At 33.1% G+C, this 25,635-nt stretch overlaps 1 protein-coding gene across 1 annotated transcript in view; it reads right to left on the bottom strand.

The window, feature by feature from the left end:
- Nucleotides 1–13,391: 13,391 nt before the first annotated feature.
- nvd (neverland) overlaps nt 13,392–25,635 on the bottom strand; it is a 79,226-nt gene continuing 66,982 nt past the window's right edge. The window contains exons 4-6 of the mRNA XM_065498828.1: nt 14,201–14,312; nt 13,748–13,921; nt 13,392–13,694 (exon numbers count right to left, since the gene is read on the bottom strand). Of these exons, the coding sequence (XP_065354900.1) occupies nt 13,533–13,694; nt 13,748–13,921; nt 14,201–14,312 (448 nt within the window). The 3' untranslated portion in view covers nt 13,392–13,532. The remainder of the gene's footprint in view (nt 13,695–13,747; nt 13,922–14,200; nt 14,313–25,635) is intronic.

Genomic DNA, 25,635 nt, shown 5'->3' with positions numbered 1-25,635 from the left:
AATTGAGTCCCAAAATCTTGTGTTGTACTGTGTTATTACGAACATTTAAAAAAAATTAACTATATCGGTGCAGCCGTTTTCCAATTTCAGATAAATCGAAAAAATTGGGCGTAAAAGCAGGCATGGTCAAGTTGGACTATGACGAACATTTTACAAAAACAAATTGGTCAAATCGGTCCATCCGGTCTCAACTGATGCAATTACCAACGAACGACATTTGATTTTTATTTATATACAAGATAGATTTTCATCATAATTAGTTCATCATTTCAAACATTTTATCCATCATTTCTTCGAGTCTCTCCATAAACCGACTCTATACATTTGTCGTAATGCATTTAACTGCCTGGGAATATTATACACCATTATTGTTGAATTCATTTGTGTTATTTTTAAGAGAATTTAAAAAAAGGTTATTGTTGATTTTATAACATCTCATGTCTTCTAGACTCATTTATGTTTTTAAAGTGGGATGCTCTTTTTATACCCTTCACCTTCGTGAGAAGGGTATATTAAGTTTGTCATTCCGTTTGTAATTTCCACAATATAATTTTCCGACCCTATAAAGTATATATATACTATATATATTCTGGATCCATATAGATAGCGGAGTCGATTAGGCCATGTCCGTCTGTCTGTTGAAATCAACTTTCATACATCAATATCTCCGGAATTCTTCCGACTCAGTTGTTATTTAAAATCGAGAAAATCGGTCCACAAATGGCTGAGATATAAGGAAAAAACAGGACAACCTAGATTTTTTAACTATTTTTGAACTATATCTGGATTACTAAGTCATAAATATAGACAATATGGATATCTAATGATAGATATTTCAAAGACCTTTGCAACGACGTTTATAAGACCATAGTAAGTTGGGCCTACAATGGAAAAAATTATATTAAAAAAAAAATTGAAAAAACCCAAAAAAAATTTTATAAATTTAAAAAAAAAACAATTCCAAAAAATGAAAAAAACAACTTTGTAAAAAAAATTTTTATTTACCTAAAAATATTTAAAATTTTTATTTTGAAGTATAATTTGGGGAAGGGTATATAAGATTCGCAACAGCCGAATATAGCTTTCTTACTTGTTTTAATTAAAAGAGTTGAATGTTTCTGATGTCTGCTGATTTGGTCGTTTTTATCGCATCCAAAAGGCTTTTTGCAGAAAGATTTGGTGTGACCGAATTGCTGACAACAATGATATTGAACCAAATCGTCAACTTATTATTAATATTTTTTAATATTAAAAACATATTTATTAATATGGTTAGTATCTACAAAAACCTAGAGTCTAGTGTGAAATGATGGCAGAGAATTTACTTGATCTCTCCACTGATCTTGAATTTATCGATTATCAGCCGAGAGTGAACTAGTTCCTGTAATTTTTCAACATCAAAAAGTTATGTAGAACTACACTGGCTAAGACAATTTTGTCTGCATTTTTTGGAGACATATGCATTGTTGTATGTATTACTCTCCATCTATTAGCTAAAATACCAAAAGCATTTTCTATATGCACTCGAGCTTTGGACAACATAGTATTAAATTTATCTTTATCTAGTGGCAAGTGGTGTCCGGGAAACGGCCGCATTAAATAATTTTTTAAAGGGAATGCATTATCCCCGACAAAATAATATGGAAAATTTGTAGAAATGCCCGCTAAATTAGTACAGCCAGGAACTTCCAAAGTTTCATTTAATATTTGTTTTCCAAATATACTTCGAACAAGTACTTCACCATCACTCTGACTGCCTAAAGCTCCAACGTCTACGTATGTGATAATTAAAAATTTTGCTTATGTTATTGTTACTGCCAAGCACGTATCGGCATCTATGGCTTTTCTGTGGGAAAATCGTTCCATTTTGTTTTTCAAAAGAGACAGCAATAAATTGTAGTAGGCTACGGTCATCCGAAATGCTTTAAAAAAATGCTCTTCATCTTTTTCTATAAGCTGCCGTACACATGTTTGATAGAAGCCTTCCTCATCTCGAGTTATATTTACCGCCAGACCCACCATCTTCTGTTATCTATATATATAAAAGTGAATGTGTGTCTGTATGTATGTATGTTTATTATTATTAGTTTGGGATCTATAGACGGCTAACGGCTGAACCGATTTGCTTGAAATTTTTACAGTATATTTATGTATGTCTGGAAGGAGCTATAGGCTACTTTTTGTTTTGAAATTTTAAGTGGGCGTGGTACCTCCCATACAAAGTTAATTTTTAAAATCAAATATTTAGGAAACTATAATAGCTATAGTCCTCAAATTTTGCATGAGCAATTCCACTGTTGGTTTAAATATTTGCGGATAAATGGGAGTAGTAGCCACAGAGGGCGTGGCACCTCCCATATGATGATTATTTAAAAAATCTTATATATGGGATACAATAAGAGATAGAATCCATACATTTTGTACGGATATTCTACCATCAATTTTAATATTTAGGACAAGAATGGGCGGACTGAAATAGTGGGCGTGGCACTTCCCAAACAATCTAAATACTAAAATTCATATCTATCTGTATAATTGTAGTATGTAAAGCGTTCAAATTTTGTATGAACTACTTATTTAGGCCAAAAATGGGCAAAATAGCAATAGTGGGCGTGGCACCTCCCATAGATGTGATGAAAAATTATATATAGGGACAGCTATAGCAGCTATCAATATTAATATTTAGTACAGAAATGCGCGGACTACCAAAAATATTAAGTAAATGTTAAAATTTGTATGTATACATTTGAAACCCTTATACATATATGGGGCATTTCATGTCAAGTGAACCAACTTTTGAAATCGATGTCTTCCGATCGGGATGAAATTTGCACCAAGGTTAGCTCTATTGGATAGTAACTCAGACACAATTTTTCAACAACATCGGTCGAGAACTCTCTGAGTTATAGGGGGTAAAATTTTGACAATTTGGTCAAACAGGGGTTTTTTCTTATCCATGTAACTTATTACCTATTGTTCTTAGCAAAATGTGTCCCAAATAGTATAGATAGCTATTTCTTCGATCTTTCGAAAAAAAATATTTAAAAAAAAAAATAAAAAATTTTTAATATTTTTTTTCCGAAATCAAAAACTTTTTTGACTTTTTTTTAAAATACGTCCTTTTTTTTTTTTTTCTTAAAATAAAGTTTAGATATTTTCCTTGAACACCTACTTGGTCGCTTAGTGGGATGCGAGTGGGATATCTATCAAAATAAATATTTTGTAACTCAAAACATAAAATTTTTGACTTTTTTTGCAAAATCAAAAACTTTGTTGACTTTTTTTTTTCAAAATGGACCCTTTTTTAATCTTTTTTTTTAGGTCAAACAAAAGCTTAGATATTATCCTTGAAGACCCTTTTGGTCGCTTAGTGGGATGCGAGTGGGATATCTATCAAAATAAATATTTTTTAACTCAAGACTTACAATTTTTGACTTTTTTTTTTGCAAATACGACTTTTTTTCCAAATGGGCCCTTTTTTTAAAATTTTTTTGTAGTCAAAAGAAAGCTTAGGTCCATTCCTTTAAGATATTTTTAGTCCCTTAGTGGGATGCGAGTGGGATATCTATCAAAATAAATATTTTGTAACGCAAGACATACAATTTTTTAATTTTTTTTTGCAAAATCAAAATTTTTTTCCAATATGGGCCCTTTTTTAATTTTCTTTTTTGCTCAAAAGAAAGCCTAGGTCCATTCCTTTAAGATATTTTTAGTCCATTAGTGGGATGCGAGTGGGATATCTATCAAAATAAATATTTTGTAACAATTTTTTAATTTTTTTTTGCAAAATCGAAATTTTTTTCCAATATGGGACTTTTTTTTAAAAATTTTTTTTGCTCAAAAGAAAGCTTAGGTCTTTTCCTTTAAGACCTATTTTGTCACTTAGGAAGATGTGAGTAGGATATCTATTAAAATAAAAATGTTGTAACTCAAGACATTCAATTATTGACTTTTTTTTTGCAAATTCGATTTTTTTTTCAAAATGGGCCCTTTTTTAAAATTTTTTTTTAGTCAAAAGAAAGCTTAGGTCCATTCCTTTAAGATATTTTAGGTCCCTTAGTGGGATACGAGTGGGATATCTATCAAAATAAATATTTTGTAACTCAAGATATACAATTTTTGATTTTTTGGCAAAATCAAAAACTTTTTTGACTTTTTTTTAAAATGGGCCCTTTTTGTAATTTTTTTTTTTGCTATAAAGAAAGCTTAGGCCTATTCCTTTAAGATGGTTTTGATCGCTTAGTGGGATGCGAGTGGGATATATATCAAAATAAATGTTTTGTAACTCAAGACATACAATTTTTGTGTTAAAACATTTATTTTGATAGATATCCCACTCGCATCCCACTAAGGGACTAAAAATATCTTAAAGGAATGGACCTAGGCTTTCTTTTGAGCAAAAAAAAAAATTAAAAAAGGGCCCATATTGGAAAAAAATTTTGATTTTGCAAAAAAAAATTAAAAAATTGTATGTCTTGCGTTACAAAATATTTATTTTGATAGATATCCCACTCGCATCCCACTAAGGGACTAAAAATATCTTAAAGGAATGGACCTAAGCTTTCTTTTGACTACAAAAAAAAAAGGGCCCATTTGGAAAAAAAATCGTATTTGCAAAAAAAAAAGTCAAAAATTGTAAGTCTTGAGTTAAAAAATATTTATTTTGATAGATATCCCACTCGCATCCCACTAAGCGACCAAAAGGGTCTTCAAGGATAATATCTAAGCTTTTGTTTGACCTAAAAAAAAAAATTAAAAAAGGGTCCATTTTGAAAAAAAAAAGTCAACAAAGTTTTTGATTTTGCAAAAAAAGTCAAAAATTTTATGTTTTGAGTTACAAAATATTTATTTTGATAGATATCCCACTCGCATCCCACTAAGCGACCAAGTAGGTGTTCAAGGAAAATATCTAAACTTTATTTTAAGAAAAAAAAAAAAAAAAAGGACGTATTTTAAAAAAAAGTCAAAAAAGTTTTTGATTTCGGAAAAAAAAATATTAAAAATTTTTTATTTTTTTTTTTAAATATTTTTTTTCGAAAGATCGAAGAAATAGCTATCTATACTATTTGGGACACATTTTGCTAAGAACAATAGGTAATAAGTTACATGGATAAGAAAAAACCCCTGTTTGACCAAATTGTCAAAATTTTACCCCCTATAACTCAGAGAGTTCTCGACCGATGTTGTTGAAAAATTGTGTCTGAGTTACTATCCAATAGAGCTAACCTTGGTGCAAATTTCATCCCGATCGGAAGACATCGATTTCAAAAGTTGGTTCACTTGACATGAAATGCCCCATATATATAAAAGTCAATGTGTGTTTGTTTGTTTGTATGATTGTTTGCGTATTTGTAATGACACTCGACTTACAGTAAGGCAATTAATGAACAATCTAATCGGAGCGAACTTTATAACTGGGAATTATAACTTCGGAAATGCCATTTGATTTTATTCGATTGCAGTTTCCTATTTGCTTAGTATTTGCAATGATAATTGATAAAGCTCAGCATCAGTGTTTGCAAGTTTGCGGACTAAATCTAGAAAATCCATGTTTTTCACATGAACAGAAACTAATTTTAGATAGACTAAATATATTGTAAATCTTTACGGTACGGGTAGCGAAGCACACCGGGTTTTAGCTAGTTTCTTTTATATAGTTTATCTTTAACTTCATACACTGAAACTGTTGTTCGAAATATTTAAATAATGGTTGTTACGAAGTTTATTAAATTTTCTGCAGACATTTTTTTAAACAAATATAAAAAGTAATTTTATTATTTATCAAAACGTAAATATTACAGATTAGCTGTCGTATTGTAGCTGTACAGATTGTAGCTGTCGTATTTAAAGTAATTCAGTAGCTGCCACACGACTACAATTTCAGCCAGCAGAATTTGTGTTCATGTAGTCGTGTAGCCTATTGTCTTGAATGTGTTTAATGCATTACTTAAAGATAATTTTATTGCGGAGTTTCGTTTTTTTTTAGTTTATTCAATAAGCTAACTAAAATATATTTTACATATTCCAAACTACTGACTTATTTAAAAAAAAATTATAAAACGGATGAAATACCTCAGTTATTAAATATTAAGGAGTAATTTTTATCTTCTTTATTTGCCTATTCGTTTTCATTACATTTCAAACAATTTCATAAATTTCTTAATATATCTGTAAAAGCGTCTCTATTTCTCGCCTCGCTCAAAAGATTTCTTACATCTTGGATACCAGTCCACACCATGATGTTGTCAAGCCATGTAGTTTCCATTCTTCCTCTTGTAAGCCTTCTTTCAATGTTTGCTCGTAAAGTTATTTGTAATATTTTATATTTTGGGTTTCTCATAATATGGCCCAAATATGCTGTCTTCCGTTTATTTATAGTGACTAGGAGCTCTCTACCGCGGTGAATTTTTCTTAGTACTTCGCTGTTCGATATATGACTCCATGGTATTTTGAGTATTCTTCGATAGATCCACATTTCAAAGGCATCTAGCCTCTTTATATCTATTGCTTTTATGGTCCATACCTCCATTGCATATAGTAAAACTGACCACACATACGTCTTGATAAAACGTAATTTAGTTTGAAGATTAATGTCATGGCTGGTAAAAACTTGCTTGTATCTAAAAAACGCATCTCTTGCCATTTCAATATGGCATCTGATTTCCTTCTAACAATCCCATTAGTCATTGATTGTAACCCCGAGATATTTAAATCAATATACTCTATCGATGTAGGAGTTTCTTATTTTTAACCCTCCGTTAGTCGCAATCATTTTCAACCGAGACTAGTCGCAATGTATCAAATTGATATCAATAAAAGAAAGGCGCGTTTGAAAATAATCTCTTCACTTTTTATTTCGAAAACATAAAAACAATATTAAATTCAAAGTATTTATCAAAAAATAGCTTAAAACTTAGCGTGTTTAAAAAATTTACAATAAAACAATTTTTGCCTGTATCAACTAGATCAGTTGCGAGTAACGGAGGGTTAAGATGGTATTGTTATGGTTATTTTTTCTACTCACAATCATATATTTTGTTTTTCGTTTATCTTTAGGCCGTATGCTTCACTGTTTGTCGTTAGTTTATCTACCAGGTCTTGAAATCCAGTCATGTTATCAGCCAGTAATGTAGTGTCATCAGCATATCTAATGTTGTTGATAAATAAACCGTTTATGTATATACCCTTTCGGACGTTGTTGATGGATTCTTGGAAGATTCTTTCGGAGTAGATGTTAAATAATAATGGGGATAATATACAGCCTTGTCGGACTCCTCTGGAAATTAGAAGACTTTCTGTTAGTTCTACGTTGACATCAACATGCGCTGTTTGATGCCAATATAGACTTTTTATACAATGAATTTCCTTGTCGTCTAGACCTATAGACATAAGAATTTCTATCAGTTTATCATGCTGCACCGTGTCGAAGGCTTTTTCATAGTTAATGAAGCATAAGAAAACATCTTTCTGTACATTTCGGCATTTCTGAACCAGTATTTGTATAGAAAAAAGTTCCCATGCCTGCTTTAAAGCCAAACTGAGACGCTCCCATTACCCTCTTGCATTTTTCATTAATTCTGGAGTGAATTATTCTTAGGAATATTGTGCGTGGCTCATTAGAGTGATAAGTCTATAATCTCTGCAATGTTTTGCGTAACTTTTCTTGGGAATGGTTATAAAAGTTGATCTTAGCCAATCTTGTGTGTATTGACCCGTGTCATAAATAAAGTTGAACAGCTCTGTTAGAAGTTGAGTGATATTGTCGTCTATCAATTTAAGTATTTCAGATGGAATCTCATCAGGACCACAAGCTTTCTTATCCCGCAGAGACGTTATTGCAGACATCACCTCTGTTTTAGTGATTAACATCAGTATCAGTAAACACTTGTCTAATATATTCATTCCAAATAACCTTCTTTCCTTGAATGTCGAAAACAGCTTCGTTGTTGTTGTTATATAGTATTTTTGTGGTTGGATTGCGGTATATGCCGGCAGCTTCTTTCAGTTTTTTATGTAGATTAAAGTCGTCATGTACGTATTGTAATTGTTCGATCTCCTGACATTTTGTATTTAGGTGTTCGCTCTTTGCGATGCGTATTGCCGTTTGAATCTGCCCATTTAATTCATAATATAATTCATAATTTGAATTTTTATGCTTTCGACGTTCCTCCATTAGTTCCAGTATTTCCTTTGTCATTCCCAGGGTATTGTCTGCTATCGATTTCAATGTTATCTTAACAGATTCCATATATAGAGTTCCATACCGTTATCTAGCTCTCGATTTATACGTTCCTTAACATTTATTCGAATTGCAGGCTCCTCAAGTTTCCTAATATTTAGTTACCTACGTACTTTGCTCTTTGTATTCATTGAAAGTTTTGTACATAAGTTCGCCATTAAAAGATTATGGTCAGACGGTACATCCGCCCCTGGGTAGGTTGAAGTTTTTGTTACAAAAGAGCAATAGCGCCTCTTTATCAGTATAAAATCAATTTGATTTCGGACAATGTTACCTCTTGTATCCTGGGGGGATTTTCAAGTATAGAGTCTTCTTGCATGAAGGCAGAACAGTGTGATAGTTATCTTCATTTCGTGTTCTTGACAGAATTAGCCTCTTTCATTTCTGTCGCCTCTTTCATTTCTTTTTCCTAGTCCGAATTGTTCTGTTATACCGGGTATATTTTCCTCATCTACTTTCGCGTTGAAAGCACCTTGAATGACGGTTATCTCGTGAGATTTCGTCATTTTTAGTAGGTCATTAATTTCATCATAGAAAACTTCAATTTCCTCATTGCTTTTGTCAGCAGTGGGTTCATATATTTGGATAATATTTATACTTATTGGTTTAGCCTCTAGCCTTATAAGCATGGCTCTGTCTGATTTTGGAAAAAATCCGGTTACACATTTCGCTATTTTGTTCTGTAAGATAATTCCCACGCCGTTTCTGTGATTATTGTTTAGGTTTCCTGAATAATACATTTTCGCATTTAGAGAAACAAGTTCTCCGCAATCTGGCCACCACGTGTCACATATACCAAGTATATCAATTTTAAGCCTGTTCATTTCGTTTATGGTATTGGCTAATTTTCCAGCTTCATAAAGGCTTCGTACATTTCGGATTTCTGATTTAATCGGTTAATCGAGCAAATAATTAATCGAGGTTTAGATTTAATCGGTTAATAATCGGTTAATTTTTAATTATTCGATTAACCGAATAATTTCCATTTTAATTTTTAATTAAAAAGAAAAGCAAGAATTTTGTGTACTTAACATTTCAACAAAACAATAAATAAACATGTGAGTTTTTTTAGGATTTTAGGAAGATCTTGTGAAATGATCTTTTAAAAAAGACTATAATTTAAATAATTTCTTTTTAAACGATTTGTTTTAGTTTTAATAAAACTTGACTTGAAATAATTCTCTCACTGATTGTAGATATTGGAGAAATCGAAAGTAAGGCATGATAAAGAATATCCAATTTTTCAGTTCTTTTTTTAGTTTTTTCTAAGCATATAAAATCCTCCATCATACCATGGGAGTCCTGTTTGGATTTTTTTTAGATTTTGAATACTTTAATCGTTTCTTTAATTTGTGATAAAAGACTCGTTTCTGTAATGCCTTCAGTTTCGTCTATTACAATGTTGTCCTCCGATTCATTAGGACAAAGTTCATCATAGAACATTCTAGAAAAAAGGATAATTTCCAAATTCCTTAGTGTCAGTTTTCGTACTATACTTCAAAAAACTATTTCTAGAAGGGAATGTTTACGAGTTAAAAAATAAAATTTGTGTGTTTAAAACTATATTTCTATATGAAGTGCCAAAAAAAATAAATTTCGGTTAATCGGTTAATCGACAATCGAAATCGAAAATCGTCAATTTTGAATTATTCGAACAGTTAACCGACAAATATTAATCGGTTAACCGATTAACGGTTAATCGATTGAATACCCTAGTACATACCACGTTAGCTGCCGACAGATGGGTATCTAAACGACATTACCAGGTATTACTTGGTCTAAGACCGGAAGTGTGAGTTGCTTGGGAAATTCGTCAAATGAATCACTTCTGGCCATTTCCAAGTGAATGGCAATCAGAAAGCTTTCAACATCTGAGAAAGACCCCGATATACTATTTTATACTATTCTCTAAATAGTAAATATCGTCGGCGTGTTAGTAATTTTCCAAAAAAATCGTCAAACGACAAATCACTAAATTTACTCTAAAAAATCTAACACCACTGCCTATACACATGCACATAGTAAATCCTCTCTATCCGCCGGTCTATGATCTAAATCAGTGATGTTCATGCCATACAACAAATGTTTAAAAAATTTAAACACATTTGTTATGCTATTTTAAAGAGCATAATAAATGTCTAATTTTTTCAGAAATTCAATAAGCATTGTTGCATAGCATATGAAGCATAGCAAACACACGCGTTTCAATTACAATTGAACACAAAAAAAACAAAGTCAAAAATAAATAAAAAAATTGAGAGTATTTCGGCCGTATAATGTATATTCTTTCATTTCCTTAAAATTTATATTACATTAATTTTATAAATTGGTTATATCTGGCAAAAATTCTAAATCTAAACATTCTTTATTTTGTTCTTATTTTAAGTGTTTTTTTTATGTTTGCAATTCTCTCACCAATAAATCTTCATTTTTATTTTTGAATATCACTGATCTAAATCTACAAAAAAGTGGGAGTGACAGTTTTGTTACGCGACTATTCACATTAACAACGTCTCTAACTTGATGTCATAAAAATAATAACTCAGCCTTGTTATCTTCAACTGGGGTATCCAAATCCAATTTGATTTTGAGAAAATACAAATTGCAACCAGGGCTGTCAGATGAAGCGATTTCTCGTTAAACGTGGCGATTTTTCATTGCATTTGGCGACCAAAATTTCCAATTGGCGACATGGCGATTTTTTAACAAATTATTTGTTTTTCTTGAAATATTTTTGTTGATATTTATTAACCCAATAGTTAATATAATTAATCATTTATAATCCGATAATATGGATACAGGTAGCATACATGATCAAATAGTTTCAACAATATAATTTGTTTTTCTAAAATGTTTAAGCCGTCATTTTTAAGTAATAATGGAAATATTGATAACTTAATATGCTCAATAAAATTGGCTATTGGTTCGACGGAGTCTTTGGAATCAGTAATCTATCGATTTTGGCACAGAATTTGAAATGGAATTACAAAATATAAAAATGGATGAATATGATGTAGAAATTTTAAAAGAAAATTGTTTTTTTGTACTTAAAAAGCTTTTAAAAGAAATGCTTAAACGGTTACCAGAAAATATAGCTCTTTTTAAAGTATATAATGAATTTTCAATATTGAAATGAAATGGAAATTTTAGGTAGTTCAAAATTCATTAACTTTATTTTTCAATCCAAAAGTATCTGCAGGGGAATATGAATTACAATGGTCAAAATTAGCATATATAAATTTGTTCGATTTTTTGCCATAAGTTTACAATTATTGAGATGCAGGTGGAACATTTCACTCTAAAGACTTAGCATTGGCTAAGTAGAAAGGAAATTTCAATATGAACTTTTAGATTCATTGATAAGAATAGTAAGTTATATAAATGTTAATAAATTTTGTTGCAATTCAATTCAGCCTACAGATAAAATTTAATTCTAATACAATGTATACTTTTGATATCAATTTAATATAAATAACTAAATAATAACTAGATTTAAACCGAAATAAATTGACTTTATAATACATACAATTAGTATGTATGTATTTTACAATAAAAAATTCAAACAAATTATTTTAGCGATATTTGGCGATGGAGGTAAAAAAAATCTGACAACCCTGATTGCAACGTGAAAAGTAATAGTTTTATTGGTGTATAATGGTTTAGTATAATTGTTCCTTATGTTAGTTTGTGTTTGTTTGATTAAAATTATTATTATTTTTTTTATTTTTTATTTTTTTTATTATTGTTTTTTGTTAAATACAATTTTTAATCCCTGAATATCAAAATATCGGTAAAGTTATTTATAGACGGCAATACTGAGTATTAATATTTGTCAAAAATTCAAGTATCATAATACAATTTCATCGTCTAAACAAATTTTGTATTAGATTTTCAAAAAATACGAATTATTTTTATACCCTTCAGCTTCGTGAGAAGGGTATATATAAGTTTGTCATTCCGTTTGTAATTTCTACATTTTTCATTTCCGACCCTATAAAGTATATATATTCTGGATCCTTATAGATAGCGGAGTCGATTAAGCCATGTCCGTCTGTCTGTCTGTCTGTCTGTTGAAATCAATTTTCTGAAGGCCCCAGATATCTCCGGGATCCAAATCTTCAACAATTCTGTCAGACATACTTTCGAGAATTTTGCTATTTAAAATCAGCAAAATCAGTCCATAAATAACGGAGATATGAGCAAAAATCCGAGACAACCTCTGAAAATTTCATCAAAAAACACAATGTATTGCATGCTTTGACAAAAAAACAACAAAACGTATGGTTGGATGTGCAAGCTTTGCGTATTTTGTTTTCTTTTTGTGTTTTGTTTCTTTTGGCGATGTTGTTGTTTTTTATACAACTAAACGTTTGTTTGGTTGTGTGTTGGTTTTTTTGACAAAAAAACAACAAAACGTATGTTTGGATGTGCAAGCTTTGCGTATTTTGTTTTTTTTGTGTTTTGTTTCTTTTGGCGTTGTTGTTATTTTTTATACAACTAAACTTTTGTTTGGTTGTGTGTTGGTTTTTTTGACAAAAAATCAACAAATCGTATGTTTGAATGTGCATGCTTTGCGTATTTTGTTTTTCTTTTGTGTTTTGTTTCTTTTGGCGTTGTTGTTGTTTTTTATACAATTAAACGTATGTTTGGATGTGTGTTGGTTTCATTGCCTTGCGTATTTTGTTTTTTCTTTTGGTGTTCTGTTTCGTTTGGCGTTGTTGTTGTTTTTTGTGTTCTTGATAAATTTAGGATGCTGTAAGCTGAAAGTGGGCAATGACATACATACCTATATACTAGTTATAAAAAATAATGATGCATCCACAACAAAGGTGAAGGGTATATAAGATTCGGCATAGCCGAATATAGCACTCTTACTTCTTTTGATTTACTTTTTATTTTCATATGTATCGGGTATGTATTTATAAATACAAATAAGGCAAACAAAGAAAACATTTAATAGAAATAAAGTTTTCAGGAAAATATCAATCAACAAAGAAATAAAATATTTTAATACTATCGTGTAAACAATAAATGTTTTTTCGAAACGATTTTTTTAAATACCGAATGATATCAATAATATTTTAAATTCGATAAGTGTTAATACTCAGTATTGCCTTGTATAAATACCTTAAATAAAATAATTGAGTTCGAATAATAGTTTACAAAAAAATCTATTTATTTCAAATATGTACCTACTTTTTGTTTTATTTGAATAATTTTGCGATTACATTCGTGACACATTATAAAAATTATTGTTCTTAATACTAAAAACATACATACATATGTAATAAATTTACCAATCAATATTTTCATAAGCTTCGCTAAATAGGCGACTATTTTCGGAGTAGAATTGCGAATACCAATTGCGAAATAATTTAACTGACATTTCTTCTTTAACTAACTGTGGCTGCTTTCGAAATATCTTGTGATTCCACATACTCATATCCCGTTCAAACTGTAAATAATGTTTTTTTTTTATTATAATTAGTAATTTAAAACAGATATTACCATAATGCTCTCTCCTAACACTACAAATTTCATAAATGGACCCAGAATTCTAGGTGCATAAAATCGATGAACAACTTTTTGCAACATGGGTTCAATGGGTGTCACTGTTTGCAAAACTTCTATACGTCCCATTGATGGGGACTTCATGTGGAGTTGTACATATGATGGTCCAATCTGTAATCAAACAAATAATAAATAATTTTCAGTCTACAATACTAAGTATTAATACTTGTCAAAAACTCATGTATCATAATACAATTTCATCGTCAAAACAAAAATTGTATTAGATTTTCAAAAAATACAAATAATTTTACTGATTAACAAGATATGTATTTTTTGAAACAATTTCTTGACAAACCGAATGAATCCAATAATATTTTAATTTTGAAATGTATTAATACACAGTATCGTCGTCTATAAATATCTTAATGAAAATTTTATAATTAAACATACCTGTTCACCTACAACGTCCATTTCAAAAGCATGTATTTTTTTCGTAATTTCTATGGAATGTTTCAATGTAACTCTTGCAATATGTTTTGACGGGGCTTCCGATGGCTTCCACCTTAAAAAAAATTGGTTTGAAATTAAAATCATAACATAACAGAAACTGGACAAAAGTAAATCGAATACAATTTTATTCTAACAAGTAACTTATTTCGTATCGCTTCGATACCCAAATTATAGTAATTTAAAAAAAAAATTGAGAATTTTGTAAAAAGTAACGAAAGATTGCTAACAAATATGGAGAGAAGCGCGATTGTTTTTCAAAACGACTTGAGTAATATTGGGAGGTCAGCCGTTTCTGCTTGCAAAATTGAAAATCTTTTTCCGGTATTTTGCCTATCAATTTTCTTACCTTTAGGTACTTTTGCGGTCTAATACCAATAATTTCAACAAATAGATATATATCAGTGTATAGTTACTTATGGAGTAAAAATGTTCGGTAATTTTTGATGATTTTGGGCTATGTCCTCTTTTCAGTACGGTAATGTACCTATCAATTCCCACTTGTATTTGTGGTTTATGTGCACTATTTTTGGACTGACCATTTTTAGGTATTGCTCCCAATTGGGTCAATTGGGTTCGTACTTACTGTGTAAGTTTTAGCTTTAGGGGATGAATTACTTGGCATACTTTCAGGTGCTACCAAAATATTACTGTTGGTTACCATATTTCTATTAACAGACAATGATGGAGAGCGATCACTTGGTTTGGCGGTCAAATACAAGCTGTCATAATTGTAATCCAAATTTTAAAATTTTGTTTCAATATCAAAAGTGGATTCTCCCATATCAAACCGGACAGAAAACTGCTAATTTTGGATTTGACATATTCGATTTTAATCAAAATTACCACACATTTACGGTTGCAGAGGGTTCCTCAAATCAATCATCGGAAACCCTTTCTACTTCAAAAATATCGCGATTTGAAAATTAGTTAAAATTGTCTAAAATTATATACACATAATTGCCCATAATATTGAAACTACTCAAAGTCCAACATAATTTTTGATTCCATTTTAAATGCAAAGATATTGTCCTTAAAATTGTGTAAATAAAATTGTTTACTTTCAAAAGGTTAAAGTTCAATTTTCGGAGTAATGTAAAAAAATCAAAGATCGCAGTGTTAAAAATTCAAAAAAAAAAAGTGGAATCAATTGTTGTCAATTAACTGTTTCTCTGCCGTTTACAGTGGATAGACGTGTTTTACATCGCTCTCACAAATAAATAAAATAATTGTGAAGATAAATACAAAAAAAAAAAATATATACAAAGATAAGTAACAGCGAATGGACGCTTATTAAATACTTATTAAATACTTATAAATATATTTAAATATTGATTTAAACAGCCAAAAAAAATAAAAAAAAACTGTTTGTTAATGCAAATATTAACAATCAGAAAAAAAACAAAGCAAAAGTAATAAAAAAAAACAACAACATAAATAAAACCCTAAATAAAGAGTGTAGTGTTTGTGTATGAGTTTCTCTTACTCTCCAACAAGTGAAAGGAGGCTCAGCAGCAATGGAAATAATGCATACATTGTTGTGAGCTCTCCATACAACAATAATAATACATATGATCCAAAAGATCACAAAAATTATTTAAGTGTAAGAACAACAACAAACGAGAGATCTCCACTCTCTAGTGCGCCAAAACAAAACAATTGTGTAGAAGACAATATAAAAGAAATTATAGAAAAACAAACAACAACTCCAATGGTTGCTGAAAATAGTAATGCTACTGTGATCAATGTCACAAATAGAAGTAATGAAAATATTAACTCTATAAAAACCGGTAATGATAAGCAAAATCAATCGAGTTTTACATTAAAAAATACTGGTGCCATACCAAAAAATACTCGAAGTATAGTGAAAAATACGGGAAAAATCCTAACAGGAATGGACCGTTACATCACTATAACTAAACGCAAGTCCAGTCCTAGGACATCAAAATTGGAACAAAATCCAAAACAGGCGAAGAAAAATCCGGTAAGTCAAAATCGTTTTGCAATTCTTGACAATCAAGAAAGTAAGGAAAAACCCGCAAAGCCTGTAAAAGACTATAAGCCACCTCCTCTATATTTGCGCGAACCTTCTACAAATGCTTTGGTGAACAAATTGTCCCAACTTGTAGGTAAGGAGAATTTCCACGTGGTCTCTCTACGTAAAGGAAATATTCAAGAGACAAAGGTACGAACTTATTCGGAAAAAAATTTCAGAATGATTGTTGATAATTTCGATTCCGAGAAAAGAAACTATTATACATATCAACTGAAAAGTGCAAAAGGTTTGACAGTAGTCATCAAAGCTATAGATAGTTCTGAGCCAACTGATGATATTAAAAGGGCGCTAGAGTCTGAAGGCTTTGAAGTGAAGTCCATTCACAACATAATAAATAAGAATAAAATTCCTCAACCAATTTTTAGAGTTGAAATCACTTTCAACTCTTCTCAATTAAAGAAAAAGGGTGACACTCATCCAATATACGGTTTAAGATATCTTCTTAATCGTAAAATAATTGTAGAAGAACCAATTAAGCGCAAAGGTCCACCTCAGTGCCTTAATTGCCAAGAGTTCCGAACATTCTGCAAATTACCTTCTGTATGTGTAAGATGTGGAGATATTCATTAAAGTCAAGAATGTAGTAACTGTGGTCAAAATCACACCGCAAACTACCGGGGATTCCCAGTATTCCTACGCATACAGGAATCAACGAAGGCAAGAAGACCTTTATATGCTCAATATACGGCTTCTAACTTTCCAAGCCTTCCTGATGCTTCTAGTGCTCAATATAGAAGTATCATAAAAAACAATAATCAAAACAAATCGTATGCCCATACGACAAATGAGGGTTCAGTTACCCAAATGAAAACAAACACTGGTGCTTCTAGTGCTGAATATAGAGGCATCATAAATGATAATCGTATGCCAATACGACAAATGAGGGTTCAGTTACCCAAATGAAAAGAAGCAATGGAAATAATACCCCATTATTTTCATATGCACATGCATTAAAAGAGGGTGTACCAGTACCCGACACTAACTCTCAAAGCTCTATTGAGAATATAATTCTAACCATGAACAGTTTCATGACGAACATGCAAAATATGTTTCAACAATTGATGCAGAATCAAAGCATGCTCATGCAGATCCTGCTAAATAAAAAATTAATTCTCTAAGAATTTGTTTTTGGAATGCTAACGGCCTTAGCCAACATAAGAATGAAGTACAACAATTTCTCCACCTTCAGGAAATTGATGTACTACTCGTTTCTGAAACACACTTTACCATAAAGAACTGTTTCAGAATTAACGGATACTTATGATACAAAACATCCAAGTGGTAGAGCTTGTGGTGGAACAGCTATATTAGTGAGAAAGGATATTAGACATTTCCCAATGCCAGAATATAAAACGGATCACATCCAGGCCACATCTATAAATATACCTGATGGTAGAGTTACAATATCTTCAATATATTGTCCTCCTAGGTATAATATTAATCGAGAGCAGTTTCTCGAATATTTTAGAACTCTAGGTCCAAGATTTATAGCAGCTGGTGATTACAATGCAAAACATACATTTTGGGGCTCTCGCCTTATTACTCATAGAGGGAGGCAACTGTTAGAAGCAATATCGTCTAACAGACTAGATGCCATATCTAGTGGCCAACCTACTTATTGGCCTACAGACCTCAATAAGATTCCCGATCTAATTGACTTCGCTGTAATCAAGAATATAAAACGAGAATTTATTTCAGTGATCCCTTCGCTGGACCTCTCGTCAGACCACTCGCCTACAGTTTTAACGTTATTAGCAGTTCCAAGTAAATTGGAAAACTCTTACTCTTGTTTCCCTAACAAGAAAACGAACTGGTTAAAGTATAAAATGTATGTTAGCTCACACTTGCCACAAAACATCTCATTGAAAAATGAGTGTGAGATACAATCCGCTGTCGATATATTTACAGACATTTTAACAAACGCCGTTAAAGTGTCCACGCCCCCAGTCACCCTGGGGAATTACAGACATTCAAAATGTCCTAAAAACATTGAGTCTCTTATCAAAGAAAAGAGAACACTCAGACGTCAATGGCAACAATCGCGATCTCCGAACGTAAAGGCTAAACTTAATCAGTGCCAAAGAAGACTTCACGTCGCCTTAAAGATTAATAAAGAATCTAACCTGAGAAATTATCTTAGAAACTTAGACCCTACTAAGAACACAGAATATAGCCTCCGGAAAGCTGTGAAAAATATGCAATGCCCTATTGTATATGAGTCGCCCATATGCCTTCAGAACGGAGAATGGCCAAAAAATACTTCAGAAAAAATCGAAGCATTTGCCAATCACTTGGAGAATGTATTTACCCCAAATGATACAAATTCATATATTAGAGACTAGCTGAACCCGGTCCGCGTTGCTGGCCTTTAGAAAACATCTGTTTTATATTGCATCTCGATCTCGATTTTAATGTACAGTGTTAGACAAAGTCGAGAACCAAACTTCAATGTTAATACATGTAGTAGCATTTCGGCTGGTTCCGATGAATTAAAAAATTCAGTATGGAAATTTCTTATTCATGCACCTAATATGCAAGAGTAAACAAAATTGTTTATCACAGTTACCCGCCAGGCTATTCTGAAGGTTCCCTGAAAATTTCATCAAAATCGGTCCAGCCATTTTTTAATCCATACGGAACGTACATACACAAATCCATTTTTATGAAATATAGGGCATTAGCGGTATAATGTAAAAATTGGACTTTTATACGTCACTCCGCCCACAGACCAAATATCAAAAATCTGACTATACAGTGTTACCCGCTGGGAAATTCTGAATATTCCCTGAAAATTTCATCAAAATCGGTCCAGAAGTTTTTTATATATATAGATGGTATTAGCGGTATAATGTAAAAATTTGATTTTGCCACGCCCCTCCGCCCACAGACCGAAAATCAAAAATCTGACTTTACAGTGTTACCCGCAAGGATATTCTGAAGATTCCCTGAAAATTTCATCAAAATCGGTCCAGCCGTTTTTGAGGTCATTCGGAACATACATATATACATACATACATACCCACATACAAACATCCATTTTTATATATATAGATAGATAGATAGATAGGGCATTAGCGGTATAATGTAAAAATTAGATTTTTACACACCCCTCCGCCCACAGACCGAAAATCAAAAATCTGACTATACAGTGTTACCCGCTGGGATATTCTGAAGATTCCCTGAAAATTTCATCAAAATCGGTGGAGCCGTTTTTTATATATATAGATGGCATTAGCGGTATAATGTAAAAATTTGATAATGCCACGCCCCTCCGCCCACAGACCGAAAATCAAAAATCTGACCTTACAGTGTTACCCGCTAGACTATTCTGAAGATTCCCTGAAAATTTCATCAAAATCGGTCCAGCCGTTTTTGAGTTCATTCGGAACATACATACATACATACATACATACATACATACATACATACATACATACCCACATACAAACATCCATTTTTATATATATAGATAATGTCATAAATAATGTGGTGCCAGCCCCACTAAAATTCCGGTTCTCAGCCGTGAGGACGACGGTCAAAGGTCTTAAGGCTGGAAAATCACCTGGTATAGATAAAATTACTACCACGATGATAAGTAATCTGCCCAACTCAGCACTGAGAATTATTTTGTTCATATTTAACTCAATACTACGTATTGGATATTTCCCATCCTCATGGAAAATATCTGATATAGTTATGATACCGAAACCGGGAAAAGATGTCACTCAAGTGACATCATACCGTCCCATTAGCCTATTGTCAATATTCTCAAAACTTTTTGAAAAGTTGTTACTTGAGAGACTTATAGTGCACCTTGACGAAAATTGCATTATTCCTGACCATCAATTTGGTTTCAGAAGGAAACATAGTACTATCGAACAGGTACATCGGATAACTACACGTATTCGGAAAACCTTCGAGAGCAAGCAGTATTGTTCCGCATTATTTATTGACATATCTCAAGCCTTCGATAAAGTCTGGCACGATGGACTAATACACAAAATTACTAGATTACTACCTGCGAACGTACATAAACTGCTTAAAAATTACATACAAGAAAGATCTTTCCAAATCAGATCAAAGGATGTGATCTCAACACGTCGAAAAATATCCGCTGGTGTACCACAGGGAAGTATTCTAGGGCCGTTCCTATATATTTTATATACTGCAGATATGCCCACGAGCGCACTGACTCACACATCTACATTTGCGGATGATACCGCTTTTTTAAGTACACATGAAAACCCCGTAATAGCTTCTCAACAACTCCAGTCTCACATCGGCGATTTGGAAAAATGGCTGGACAAATGGAAAATTAAGGTCAATGCAACAAAATGTATTCACGTTACATATAAGATAAATAATATCCATACAGATAAATAATATCAAAATCCCAGAACAGAGCCATGTGCGATATCTCGGTATCCATCTTTATCGCCGTTTAACATGGTCCCACCATATTGAAGCCAAGGTTACGCAAATAAAATTAAAGTCAGTCCAACTGTACTGATTAATTGGCCCACGCTCTGCTCTAGACTTGGAATACAAAGTGCTTTTGTACAAAACAATTATAAAACCGATATGGCTATACGGCATTCAGCTATGGGGAACAGCCTCCTCATCTAACGTTGAAAAATTGCAAAGAAAGCAGTCAGCACTGTTAAGGACAGTAACAGGTGCCCCATGGTACATTCGCAATAGTAATATCCATAGGGATCTCAATGTCCCCATAATACGTGAGGATATCAAACTCTCCAGTCTAAAATACATTTCAAAACTAATGGATCATCCAAACCCCCTCGCCAGGGAGTTGCTGTCATTTAAGGGTCATAGACGACTGAGGCGATTGGAAACACTGGATCTGGCCAGATAATCATTTAACGAGCACTCATGTTGGATATTGCAGCGGCAATAACAACTTTAGTTTTAGTTTAGGTTAAGATTTGAATACTTATTTGTAAATTTCTAATAAGAAAGATTCAATAAAGAAAAAAGAAACTGAAAAAAATTATATTTGATATTTCTAAAACTTTGGAAGCTTTGATAACTTATCCCACGATAAAAGGGATTGTTTTAAATTTAAAAATTTAATTTTGTTGTAAAATGATTCGTCTCCGAAATCATATCATTGCTCTAAGTACGCAATATCATTTTTTATGAATTGATTTGCTTCTAATTGTAAAGGTTTTGTTTCGAGAGATGAAATCTTTTTTAAAATAGTTTCAACTTTACTTCCATATTTTAACCGATTTTTAAGGCAATTCAAAAGATTACTCACTGTACAGTTTTATGATAGTAAAGGAATCACTTTCTAGGGCTAAATTCATGCATTCATGTAATACATAAAATACAAATATGCCTCTGACAAACCTTCATCCATATAGTCTTCATCATCATTATAAAAAATTCCCATGTGACTATTCGACAAGCGTTTTGAAGAGGTATTTTTACCTCTTTACTGCTGACCAAGGATATATTATCGGTCGGTTGCTCGCTAGGTACTAATCACTGTAAGGAAAAAATACAACTGACTATACATTTGCAATAATAATTCTATAACTGTACAAATTTTATGTACAAAATATTAATTAATAAATAAAAATATTTTGCAAAATGGAAGAAATTATTTTTTAATTGGACAAATTGTGTTTTAGCTGGAAACTGGACAAGACACAAAAAACTGGACAATCCAGGCCATTCCAGGCCGTCTGACAACCCTAGCCCGAATACAGGTTGTTCGGCTACAGTTCAGTAGTCTAAACTCTTTGCCCAATATTCATAAACAGTTTTAAAATTTTTCAAAGGTTTGTAAAACAGAATTTTAATATAAACGTTTGAATAATTATTTATGAATAAGGCTTTAAGAATAAGGTTTAAAATACTAATTTTATTTTCCAACAACATGTTTTACTCAATTCCCTATTAGATAAATTCAAATAGTGTTGAAAATAGCAATTTAACTATAGTTATTAAAAGAATGTACAACCGTTATGGGCGAAAAAATATAGTAAGGGCAAAATTAATAAATATAAGGCTTTCAGCACTCTTTCGGAATTCTAATGCTGAAGGTCTGAAGATTATGTCATATTTTGTATTTTTTAATGTTCAACAATCGTTCCAGATTTTTCGAAAATAATTTTGAATAACCGAGTGAATATCCCCACAGATTAAGTCATACTCGCTTTCAATGCTATTTATATTAAACAATTTTACATATAAGTATCGAAGTAAGTATCGAATTATTTATTAAACTAATGGTGTTTTCTTTTCTGACACAGAATGTTGCCTACATATACATATATTTTGTACCATTTATTTAACGATCACAATAGAACAAAAATCATTTCCATTTATGCACTTTTCTTTTATGTAGCTTATAAATATTATAAAACTATACTTTTTGCTTACATAAAAAGTGGTGCATTTCAAACTCTTTGATTAAATTGATGGTGAAACATGTTGCATATATTCAGGGTTTTAGGTTAACATTATTAGAAAAGAACACGACCAAACTACATTTTTATCAGAAAAGAGCACAAAGAAGGGTAAGAGCACAAGAAAGGCAGAATAAATGCATCATTTATGCCAGAAAAGAAAACACCATAAGAAAACGTCAGTCTTTGAGTATGATAACAAAGTCGGAGTAAACTACAATGTTATTCATCTGATAGTATTTTTGATTTTCATAGACATAGAATACTTAAAAGTTAGAACTTGAGATTCTCTGAGACTTAAAAACAAGGGACTTAATATATGAAATTATCAGAATTCCTACCCAAATTCCAAAAAGTCAAAATATTCTTGATTATTATGCATATAAAAAATATTTGTCCGTCAGACTGTACGTACGAAGCATGAAAATGATGGTATTTAAAATCAGCGAAATCCATTTACAAATCATAGAGTTATAAGGAATTTTCCAGGTTTTCCCATCGAAAATGGGAAATATAGGTCAATCTGGGCAAATAAAAGAAAACATCGTTTTTATTTAGATACTTTTTGAGTTTTTTAAACAATGAAAACAAAAAAACGTTTAAAGAAGAACTTTTAAGGTGACTCTTAATGGTACTTTGATCCTAGATTATTCTAGAACCCTGAAAGTTATAATCCTTAGTGGTCAAGGTGTTGGTAGCAGTGCCGAAGATCTGAATGGCTAGTAAGTGGTTAAAGAAAACTAGTCGCTAACAGCTCCCCTCCGACGCCAGGGCGCGGGTCGGTTGTAATACAGTTTTTGCCTAATCCATGTAGCCGTCCCTGCATGGAGTGTCCATCCCCTTACGCGCTCACTCGTGGGAACAAAAATGAAAAATTCACCAACACACAATAACAAAAAACAAATAACAGCAAAAGGTCAGCAGGGGAAACCTATGCTGGCTGATTGCAAACAGTCAACTGTCCAACCATCTGGTGACAGTTTGACTAAAAGCAGCGAGGTAGCCTTGGACTTTAAGCCGAGCACCTCAAAAGCTGCATTAGCCCTCGCTGGTAATATACCAGCAACAGCCCCTTCATTGGACACTGTCGAAAAGACAGTTGTCCCTGCGAAAATGCTACAGGTTGGATCGTCGAACCAGAACTCGGGTCCAACCACCGTAGCCCCACCCGCCACTACGGCAGAACCGAACGCCCCCATTCGCAAAGAACCATCTAGGAGGGCTTTCGTGCAAAGGCGTGCCGCCATGCGCATTATCGACCGGCTTGGATCCAAGTCGGCCGATGCGCTTAACATCGACGAATTGTCGAAACTAAGTTGGGCTAAGGCCCAACTGACTGAGCTGGACAGTTCAAACCCTCCTCCAAGCGCAGATGCAGCGACCCAAGGCGCATCTGCTGGGCCCAAACGGCAACGCTCAGAGGAGGAGCTGCTCCAGCGAAATCCACAGCCGAGGACTAAACGTCCGAAGCAAGATGCACGTGTGATAAGAAGGCCTTACAGTGAAGTTGCTGGCAATCCACTGGTAAGGGCTATTATCGACAGGAGTGTTGATGACGGAGCTATCTCCCAGGAGAAATGGCTGAAAATCCGTCAGGGTATGCTGGGGGTATACTGGAAGATTCTCAAGGAGAATCCCGGTCCATCCCCGCAAAACGATGATGTGTACCAATGAGCGCTCAGCTCTACTGCTAAAATTAGCAATTGCGTCCCTAGGGGAATTGTGGCCTGGCGCGAAACTGGACGTGATCCCGGTAAACGAGATACCTCGCAGACCGAGATCAGTCGCAGTTATTCCGGCGGAACCACATGAACCTGAGGAGATTCTGGCATACATTCAGAGCGGTAATCCCCATCTACCAACCCATAACTGGAAGGTGGTAAAGGTTTCCGCTCCTGAAGGTGCGCATAGAAAGATGGTCGTAGTCCTTAACAAGGAATCCTTGGCGCCACTACGTGAGAGGCAAAGCATAATTTACTATGGTTTCGATAGTATCAAGCTGCGCATCTACCGTGGTGACGACAAGCTCGACCCCGAAACTTCTGGTGTTAAACTGGAAGCTCCGCAGCATATGGACTGCAAAATTAAACTGGATGACCCCGCAAGCTCTGAGGACAAAATGGAGACCCAATCACACTCCAGTATGGTTGGGGACCTATTCTGCGCTGTGGGCGATGTGGAGGATGAAGATGTTCTTCTGGAATCAGACCCAGAAGACATCGACGTTACGGTCATATATGATCCAGACCATGGTGAAGGCGATCCAAGTGAACCTTCACCACTCTAAGGCAGCTTCGGCTGCCCTGCTCCTCCACATTGCTAGATATGGGGAGGACATTGCGTTGGTCCAGGAGCCGTGGATACACAATGGCGAAATACGTGGACTCAACGCCAAAGAGTACAAACTTTTGTACATAAGACGCACAGGTAAAATAAGATCTTGCATTTTGGTTAAGAACCATATTAATATCTTCATTCTTCCTGATTACAGCGATGAAGATACAGTAGCTGCTGCTTGGGAGACAGGTGCAGGTAAGGTGTGGCTGCTCTCAAGCTACATGGCGCACGACCAGGTTGAACCACCACCAAACAACCTGGTATCTAACATGATGCGTGCCGCTCCGGTAATTATCGGAGCTGATGCAAATGCTCACCACACAATCTGGGGAACGAGGTGAGTACATTCTAGACTTCATATTAGACTTTAATCTGGTAGTTGTCAATCGAGGTTCAGAACCTACTTTTGTGGTAGCAAATATGCAAGAAGTTCTGGACATTACGCTTGTCAGTGCAAGCCATTCGCAACTCATAAGGAATTGGAAGGTTTCAGATGATTGCTCTCTGTCTGATCATAGGTATCTGACATTTTTAATAGAATTGGAAGTTGA

This window comes from Calliphora vicina, chromosome 1, assembly GCF_958450345.1.
Source record: "Calliphora vicina chromosome 1, idCalVici1.1, whole genome shotgun sequence".
NCBI classification, from domain to species: domain Eukaryota; kingdom Metazoa; phylum Arthropoda; class Insecta; order Diptera; family Calliphoridae; genus Calliphora; species Calliphora vicina.
The sequence above is the reverse complement of the archived record's forward strand: the minus strand, read 5'-3'. Positions and strand labels throughout refer to the sequence as shown.